The sequence below is a fragment of the Trachurus japonicus genome, chromosome 23 (assembly GCF_045865225.1).
Source record: "Trachurus japonicus isolate A0001 chromosome 23, Traja_1.0".
NCBI lineage: Eukaryota > Metazoa > Chordata > Actinopteri > Carangiformes > Carangidae > Trachurus > Trachurus japonicus.
Window position 1 is genome coordinate 8,955,629 of NC_140929.1, and position 10,312 is coordinate 8,965,940.

The 10,312-nt window shown below is 39.2% G+C and overlaps 1 protein-coding gene across 1 annotated transcript; it reads left to right on the plus strand.

Annotated features, from left to right (window-relative positions):
* Positions 1-3,568: 3,568 nt before the first annotated feature.
* Positions 3,569-9,619, plus strand: cyb5r3 (cytochrome b5 reductase 3). Its single transcript, XM_085769765.1, has 9 exons — positions 3,569-3,685; positions 4,030-4,155; positions 4,675-4,747; positions 5,375-5,481; positions 5,577-5,706; positions 5,797-5,880; positions 7,157-7,242; positions 7,389-7,488; positions 8,782-9,619. Exons 1-9 carry the CDS (start codon positions 3,665-3,667, stop codon positions 8,952-8,954), a joined length of 900 nt encoding a protein of 299 aa, XP_085625891.1. The 5' UTR covers positions 3,569-3,664; the 3' UTR covers positions 8,955-9,619.
* The last annotated feature ends 693 nt before the right edge of the window (positions 9,620-10,312 follow it).

Below are 10,312 nucleotides of genomic sequence, written 5' to 3' on the forward strand. Positions count from 1 at the left end.
CTGCCATCTAAAGGATACAGAGGAGTATGACACCTTGTATGAGCACAACAACTGGAGGGGGAAAAAAACTGAATATGTTTTTCCATTTCGCCCTGAGCGCAGATCAATTTCTATTAGTGAATATTCACTGATGTCTACTAGAGCCAGAGAACAGGGACAAGAGTTTGTCCTCCACCAAAATGTATGATGTTGCATCGATGTGAGGCTCGGCTGAGAGGGGATTTTAATGATGAGAGCGCTCCAGGGAGGCAGATTTATAGATTTTAGGCTGCTGCTATTAAATGAATCTCATTTGGCTGTTGGGCCTCAAACATCTCATCAGTAAAAAATGAGATCTAAACTCTTACTGTGCTGTGTCACCGCCAGATGTCACACATTTAAATACAGAAGCAGACCTTTCAGTTGTGATAAGAAGCTTCTTATCACTTTCATTTTCATTTTATGACTTCACAGTATGTCCTTTATAACAGCTTACTACGCAGTGTCTGACAGTATCGCATATAAACTTCAACAGGTTGTTTCAGTAGCTACATTAAAGCCATTGAACATGAACTTTTGTTTTAAGGCTGTACCATTCAGTTAACCCATAAGAACCCAGACCCATTTATCCTTAAAGGAAAATTAAGTGGGGTGAAACACAGACCAAGTGGAATGCATGGAACACATTTTTGAAGTTTTTTTTTAAATAGCGCCACCTATTGTCAGAGATCTGGAATGTTGCATATATGTCACATCGGGCGTTTTTGGTATCTTAAATTTTCACTTGAAAATAAATGGGCTTAACATTTGCTTTTGCTCTGTAACACAAATTTGACCTTTTATTTGCATTTCCATAACATATTTCAAAATTACAAATTTGCTGGTTACTATTAACACCTTTTTAAGACAAGTTTCACAACAAAAAAGGGCAAACACTATAGAAATGCGAATATTGCCTCATATTGAAGGCTTTAACCAGTTACTGAAGCCTTAAAAGCTGTGCAACCACAATTTTCTTTCCAACTACAAATACCTTGGCATCTGGATGGACAGTTGTCTTAATTTTAAGCACCATATCACCACCCTCATTGCTAAACTAAGAACAATACTTGGCTTTCTATACAGAAATAAGCACCGTTTTCCTACTCACCACAGGAAAAAAATTGGAGACATTTTTTCTCTGTTTTAGACTATGGAGATGACATCTATGGAAGAGCTGCTAGTTCCACTTTGATTCCCCTGGATGCTGTTTACCACTCAGCCTTACATTTCATTTCCAATGATTCATATAATACTCATCACGGCACTCTTTATCAAAATGTCGGCTGGTCATTTCTGACAGTAAGGGGAAAACAGCATTGGTTTTTATCCATTTTTAAAGCCCTGTCACAGTTATTGTCTCCTTATTTATCATCTCTGTTAACTATGAAATCACAAAACATTGGTACCCACTCACAGAACTGATAGTTGGGTCATATTCCATTCGTCAGAACTGAGCTGGGTAAAACGTCCTTCTCTCACAATGCACCACATGGGACCCTCTCTCCCACCAGTACAGCAGTCCAGAACCCTTGTCTCAAACCTGGTTCATGACTGTTTGACTGTGTTAACTTTTCTTATTTGTTTCCTAATATTTTCTTATGTAAACTCTCATTCTTCTTTGCTGTATTTGTTGTTCTGTATACAACATCTATTGCACGTCTGATGATCGTCAGTACATCCTGAACACTGTATCCTATTTTGTTACAGAAAATACAGCAAAAAAGCATAATTACATTAATATGGGACCAGCATGGGATACTAAAATCTTGTTCATTTACTGAGAAGAGTGTCTCTGCTAAATCTGTGGTTCAATTTCCGGACTGATATATCATTTTATTAAATATTGATTGAATTTGACATTATTTTTATGTTAACATTTTTAAATTATGTTTTAAATTGAACAACATAGAGTATATTAATTCAAAATACCTGAATCACCTAATTTAATTGAGCAGTTCTTTCCCATTTTCCTCATTGTGACATAGGCGTCACATGGTATTTTTCCTGACTTTTTTAAGGCTAAGGCCCGATGTGACGTATATGTCACAGCAATATTTTCTTAAGTTGTTTTATATGAGTTTCTTCAAAAAATGAGGTCAGAACAGGTTAAATACAACAAGGGACATGTTATAAAAGGATTTGCATTGTGAAATGGGTGGTGGCTTATTTTATTGACAGAAAGCAATCTTTTTAAAAGTAGCGGCCTCTGTGAAATGTGCCAACTCTGCTGGCCACCATCTTGGAAATGTTGTCATGGATAGAGAGATTCACAGAGAGTCATGTGACTGCACCAGGATGTTGAGTAGATGTCACTTAGGGACTTTATGAATTAAAAGTTCAACATAAATATGTGTAAGGGGCTTTCCAGGACACTTGAAGGCGGTGTGACACCCGTGTCACCGTGGGTCCTTATGGGTTAAATTGAAACACCACAGATATGTTTTGCATCACTTCATACACATTTCCACAAGATTTTAACTGAGGAATTTAGCAACTTTTGACACTTTGAGGTCTCTGAGTAGTAAACTCACACCCGCCACTCTGCCAGTAAGAGAGTGGGGCTAGAGTTAAAGTAATAAAGACCTTGGTATATGTAATTAAGTTATATAACCTTAGAAAGGCTGATACTTTTAAGTATCTGGCAATAAAGGTTGACAGGAAACACTTTTGCTAATTTGCTGTATCAAAAACCTTTATAACATTTACAAATATCAACCAATTTTCTGTGGATCAAGTGCAACAAATGATAGGATTTACATTTGTGGAGAGTGAGAGGTTATTTGAAACATATGCCAGTTTATTCTGAAAAGCACATAAATATATTTCATGATAAAACAAAACTTTATTGACACCTTGTAAGGAAACTGAAGCAGCAGCACAACAGGAAATATGCAAAACAGATAGAATCGATAAGTACTGGCTGTGGCTAACCCTAACCCAGACACATGATGATGATGCATGACCAGTGAAAACAGAAATAGAGGGACTGTTCACTTGCTATATGATGAAAAGCTGTGTTTTCGCCGAGTGCTGCCCTGGTTTGACTTTTCAATGACCTTCAGAGTAGGTAGACTGAAGGCCATTTCTGCTGTTTCTGTGGAGTCCGTTGAAATAATCATTGATTGAATTAGGCTTAATTTGAGCTAAAATGTAACCAATGTCTGATGTTTGGTCTCAGCCTGTGGTTAATGATAGTTTTAGTGTTTTATTCTGAAACTTGTACCATGGCATTTTGGCCTTTTTTTTGGTGGGGGTGCTTTTATTCTGAGAATCTTGACAGGAAGTGACGTTTTACGCAAATTCGAGAAGCTAGCAAAAAAGCAGCCGTTATCACACCGGAAGTATGTTTTGCTAGTTTATTTACCGTAGTCATAAAGTAAAAACGTGGGGCAAAAGCAACAATAAATGTATTATAATGGTAATATGTTCATTATTACGTGTATACATTAAACAACGGTGTCTTCGGGTGTTGTTGTTTTGCGACCAATTCAATATCAGTGCTTTTACTTTCAAAAACCGGCAACCGGAAGTGCCCCATGACAGCTCGTATTACTGTGTCAGTGTGAGATAGTTACAGTAAAGTCGTCAGGTGCGGCTCTCTGGACCCGACAAGTACCCGTGCAGGCGTGCAGACGGACTGAAAATGCTGAACTACATCATTGGTGTGAGTATACTTCAATAAAAAAGCAGCCACACACACATATATATATGTTTTTATATATAAATTCCTCTGCTTACTTACGCTCGGGCTACCGTTAGCTAGCGTTTAGTTTTTTCTTTCCCAGACCAAGTTGTGCTGCTGCTGCTCTGCTGGTTTGAGCCTGCTGGTTCCGGCGGCCTCGGTCAGGCTGTGACTCATTTCTCCTGTTATGGATTTAACAGAAATGCCTTTTAGTCAGACAACGCCCCGCGGAGGTCTCAAACAGCCGGGAGCTAATGCTAACACAGCACGGTGGTCCGACTGACTGACTGAGTCATTGCTCCTGTTTCTGACCTTTATCTCAACAGCTGATCCGGGGCGGCGTTGACAGCATCATCAACCTCATCTTCAGACTCTTCTTCTCCAAGAGGAGACTTGCTATCACCTTAGAGGACCCCAACATCAAGTATGCTCTGCGGCTCATAGACAAACAGGTAACCTAGTAGTTTATGCAATGAATGACAACACCTCCTGTTTAGTCAAAGTCAAGTCAAAATCATTTATTAGTCTCCTGTAGGAGAAATTTCTCTCGGACAGAGAGCAGTGCTGCTTCACAACAAAGACAAAAACAGTACAAGAGAAAAGCAGCAGGGAAGTACTAAAAACATACAGTAAAATCATTAAAGTGCAATACGCCTCAGAAAGTACTAGTGGCAGATGTATGGACACGCAAACATTCATCATCACACAAGCTGCTCATTCATAAATTGAATGGACAGAGGGATGAACGAGTTTTTGAGGCGATTGTGCCTGCAAACAACACGCAAACATTCATACATATCATCACACATGTATGAATGTTTGCGTGTTGTTTGCAGGCACACAGTGTTTACAAACGCAGCCGATGCGTTCACGTACCACTGTTGGTGTTGGGTTTTACATGCTTCTTTCATGCAGCTTCATGTTTATATAATAATAATCATAATACTGTGTTTGTTTTGTTGCTTGTTCAGATCGTCAGCCATGACACGAGGAAGTTCCGCTTCGCTCTGCCGTCTGCTGAGCACGTCCTCGGTCTCCCGATCGGTGAGTAGGCTACCTCCACTCACACAGTCATATGAAAACATGAGGAAACCACTGTACTCAGAGTCATCATGGGAAATGAAAGTCAGAGTGTAGCCCTTCCTGCTGCATGTGCAAGAACAAACACACAATACACTGTACCAGGGAGTTAACGTATGATGTTGTACAAATAAATACAAAGTATTTAGATACTGCAGAGAGATTTCCTTTAATTGATGAGTCAGTGGGAAAAAATGAGTTCCCTCTGACCAAACATTTCCAGCTTCTCAAATTCAAGGATTTGGTGCTTTTCTTTGTCTTTTATGAAAATAAACTTAATGTTTTTAAATTATCAGCTGTTGATTTTTTAAAAATGAACATATAGGTGTGTGTAGATGACATGTATGCTTGTTTGTTTATGTATAGGCACTGTATATACATATATTTACATGTATGGAGGAGAAAAATGCAAAGTTGAAGATGTAGAAATAATTTGATGTGCACGCGTCGAGTTTGCATCTTAACTATGTAACTCAGTCTGGACCCAGAGACTGTTGAGCAATGATTTACTGATTTCAGAATGATTCTCTTGCATAACTCGTTTGAAGCTGCAGACATCACATCATATCACTTGTGTTTTTATGTTCCCAGGGCAACACATCTATCTGTCTGCAAAGATCGATGGTAAACTGGTCGTGCGTCCGTATACACCGGTGTCCAGTGACGACGACAAAGGCTTCGTGGACTTGGTGGTGAAGGTGAAGCCTGAGTGGAAGTAGTAGTTTCTCTTTAAATATAAACATGTGAATTTACTTTGCTGAGCCAGTTTCTCCTGTTGTCCCCTCGTCGATAGATTTACTTTAAAGGCGTTCATCCCAAATTCCCTGAGGGAGGGAAGATGAGTCAGTACTTGGAGAGCTTGAGGCTTCAAGACACCATCGACTTCAGAGGACCCAGCGGCCTTCTTGTTTACAAGGGCAAAGGTGAGAAGAACCACGGCGACCACGGTCAGGTGGTTTCTGATGATGCAAACTGAGCTGCAGATGTTTGACGAGATGATTTTCCCTCCACAGGAGTTTTTGCCATTCAGCCGGATAAAAAGTCTCCAGCTGTGACCAAGACGGCCAAAGAAGTGGGCATGATCGCTGGAGGGACGGGTGAGGAAAAACTACAAACACAGACACACGCATGCACACACACCTCATGATAAGTGTGATTCAGCAAAGCAAGTGCTGGGAGTTATTTTCTCAGTTAGGTGATTATTAGTTTGATCTAAACATCAAAAACTTGGCACATGTTTTGCCTAAAAATACAACTTCACACATATAAAATAAAATATATCAAATTTCATCATCAGAAAACTATTAACTAATTAATAAAGATAAAAAAGAATGAATGTTGATTTTGGTGGAGGCACCAAAAGCTGAGGAAAGCTGTTATAAGATAAGGAGCAAACGTATCCAAGATGTTCCATGTGTTAACATCAGTACATGAATGCACTACTGTCTGGTTTTATTATTATTTTTGTTCATATTTTTGTTTTTCTAAAATAAAACTGTCTGCTAAAACTAATTCCTCATAATGTGGAAATTTTCCTGGCAATAAACCAGACCCCGGGTTCAGATTCAGTGGCTGTGGTTGAGTTTCACAACGTTGTGGCGTCTGTGGACATCTGAGTGTTTCACACTGATGTGGGCGTAACACTCAGGGAGGGGCCCGTCTGCTCGGTTGGATTGTTTGCTCTCTGTCAGTCATATCTGATCAGGACACACACACAAACACACACTCCTGACCCTCCAAGATAATAAGGCTATTTTTTACTTTGTGGTCTATTTTTGTCATGAATAATCAATGTTTAAAGATATTTTCAAGAGTTGATTTCCATTAATTGAAGTGAATTTTATGTCTTTTCCTGTGACAAAATTAAGCATTATACCACGGCTAAGGGGCTTTGGTAGTTTTATTCAACCAGAAATAGGCTACATATTATCCAATAAAATAGCCTCACTGTGAAAAAAATAGTCCCACCTCTCCAGACGTTAGCTCCAAGTTAGCTCTGCATCTCGTCTTTTCCTCCGCTTTTTTTCAGGTGAAAGTCACTGCTCAATCCATTCTACCATTGTTAACCCTCCCCGGAGGTGAAAGTTAACCTTAAACATGTGAATTCAACTACTTTAGTCCATTTTTTAACATCGTAAAAACACTGACTGTCTTTTGCTACGGACTGCAACAATCTGTTGTCATGGATACATGACAACAACTTCCATTCATACCAGTCACAAGTGATAGTCTATGCTGTGATAAGGCTTTCGAATAGTAGCCGTGGTATATGCCCATTATACCACGGTTAACAACCAATCAGATTGCCAGATTTCACCTTCACGTTTTATAACTCCACATAACCCGGCTACTTGCTCTGTTGTGTTGTCGTAGGAATCACTCCAATGCTGCAGCTCATCACAGCCGTGGTCAAGGATCCACAGGACTCAACAGTGTGTCACCTGCTGTTTGCCAACCAGGTGAGTTTTCTGAGCCACAATTCACCGCATGTTGAAAACACAACTGTAACCGCAACTTGTTTGTCTAGCTGGTATTTAATTTGCAAGTTGTGGTTTGCATCAGATTGTAGATGAATTAAACACCTGTGTGTCTCCTCCTCCGTCAGACTGAGAAAGACATCCTGCTGCGGCCGGAGCTGGAGGAGCTCCAGGTGAACCATCCCGACAGGTTCAAGCTGTGGTTCACCCTGGACAGAGCACCCGACGGTAAGACCTCACAGAACAACAGGTGCCGCGAAATCTGAGAGGAGACTCAGGGTTTAACTGGCAACAACACCTCACATGATTCATGTAGTGTTACTGTATGTACATTTTCACATCACTCATCACTGTTATACTTGGCAGTGCTGCAGCATTTTTGTGTTAAATTTGAAGCTTATGTCAACACAACTCGGTACTTCCTGATGGATTTTCTTCCACATTAATAGCGTACATGTATGCAAGACTTTAAATGTGAAAAGTCATTATAGTTTAAAGTCTTTATGAGAAGTATTCCTGACAAAATAAACCTTACACAGTCAACAGGTGAACATGGATGGGTCTGTATTAACAGGTCTGTAATAAGACATTTATTCCAGATGAATTTCTGATTCCTTCTCTCTGCCTTGGTGGCAAATAAAAGTTTTAGGCTCTGTTTCAGTAGTTACAGTGTTTCTAGAAGGAACTAGTTTATTAATTTATATCTTGAGTTTCACCTAACGATTATTCTCATTAATCATCTACAAATGTCAGGAAATGGAATTAAATGACCATCAAAAGTAACAGGAATTTAAACCGATGTCTTTAAACTGCTTTTTTTTTGTCAGAGTAAAAGTTCAAAACCCTAAAATGTGACATTTGATTAACCAGTTTGTAGAGTAGCTAATCAGATTCTGTCAGTTAATCTATTGATCATTCAGATCTGCTGTGTGCAACAGGAACATCTCACAGTCTGTCCACTTCATCAAGAAAAATATATGAATAGTTATGAGTTGCACAATATTTATTTAAAGTCATTAAATATTTCAAAATACTTAATTACAACTGACCTCCATTTAAAGTGTTACTTATACATCAGCAGATTGTTGTGCAGAAACACAGTAATATTCTTCAAGATGTTCTGCTTTGGATTATTTTACTTTGGTATTATTTTGTCTGTGTAAATATGTTTAGGCTCTTTATAAACTCTGTAGTTCAACAGTGAAGCACAGTGGCATATTTGATCCTTTTATATTTTAGTTTTTATGTTTTTCTTGTAAACTCAAAACAAAAGAAATATTGAATATTTCCTCTTTGAAATGTTGTAAAGTTAAATAGTATAAATGAAAATACTCAAATTCTAATGAAGTTGTACCACTGTAACGTCCTCACCAGCAGGTGTCACTGCTGCACATGGTAGACCCAGTAATGAATTGGAAAGCTTTGTATTTTTTCTGCCACTAATCAAAGTTAATTGGATCCTAATGAACACGAAGCTTCTGTTGAGTTTGTGTTTGACCTCTGATCTCTCCCGTGTGTCAGACTGGGAGTACAGCCAAGGCTTCATCAGCGAGGACATGATCAGGGACCACCTGCCTCCTCCCAGCGAAGACACCCTCATCCTCATGTGCGGACCTCCGCCCATGATCCAGTTCGCCTGCAACCCAAACCTGGACAAAGTCGGCCACGACGACAGCCGCAGGTTCACCTTCTAGACGTCCGTCCGGTCCGCGCCCCGAGAAAAACGAGGTTCGGGGAAAAATGAGGGAGATCAATTATTATCTGTACCCCAAAGCATTTAAGCACTCATATAGTGGCAGTGGGTATTGCACTATGTTTACTGTATTTATGCCATGATGTTCATCATGCAACAGAAACGCAGCAAGGACCAATTCATGTCAGTCATGGAGAGGATTAGTGTAGGATTTAAAGAGTGAGGAGCAGGATGTTTCAGAGGGAGGAGGAGAGTCAGACGACGTTGGAAAACGAGGATGTGTTGTAAACAAACCCACTGTCCTGCTGTGGCCTCAGTTTGGTTTCAATATCAGAGGAGTTGAGGTTTACTGCTTCTCTCTGAGTGCCTTAACACCTGCAACGTTTGTGTTTTTTGTTGTTTTCTTAATGTTGCACACTATGATAATTGTGAGCACTTGCTTTCGTTTATACAGAATCATTAATTATTCCATTGCAGCTGTGGAGAATGTGTTAAAGAGTTATTCCTGCCGTCGACCTGTTGTCTAAAGATGATGTCTATATTTTGCTAAATCATGTTCGGTGATTGTTGAACGTGACGTTACTGAGACAATGTTTTTTGCCGCACGTCTGGCATCAGTGGCAACTTGTGTTTGGATATGCAACATTAAAACAACTGCTACTGAAACGTTGACGCACCCGAGTTTTAATTGTGTTGTATTAGGACGTAGCGATTTTTGATCAAAACTGTTGCAGCTTCTCACTTGAAGATCTACAGTAATAATGAGAGTGAAGAGACAGAGAGATGCATTTTCAATTTTATTACCAAAACTTTAAAAACACCATGTAGAATAAAACAATAATTCAGTATGCAAGAAAACGGGTTCAGCTAATTCTTCCTATGAACAAATGACTTTGGTTTCCATGGTTTTTTAGACATTATTCAACATTTTGGGAAACATGCATTGTTTTCTTACTGAGAAATCAGAAGATTGATGATGTTGCTCTTATCTGCCCATTAAATATGAAGCTACAGGAGATGCTAAACTTAGCTTAGCATAGAGATGGACACAGTTTAACACATCAACCAGCACTGACAGGTTTTTTTTTTTTTTTACGTGACTGAAAACAAATGTAAAAAAAAATATATGTTAGGAACAGTCACATGCTGAGAACTGCTTTGTCCAACAAGTGAAATATAACATTGATTAAATTTACAGCTGCTGGTAGATTGTTTTTAATCTGTGGTCAGAGACATGAAAAATGTTTGTCCCCTCCTGGCTCTTCATATGACAAAGCACATTCACACATTTCCCAAACATTTCTCACTTCCTCTGACAGTATTCAACAACAAAAAGTTAAAGTTCCTCTGAGATTTCTG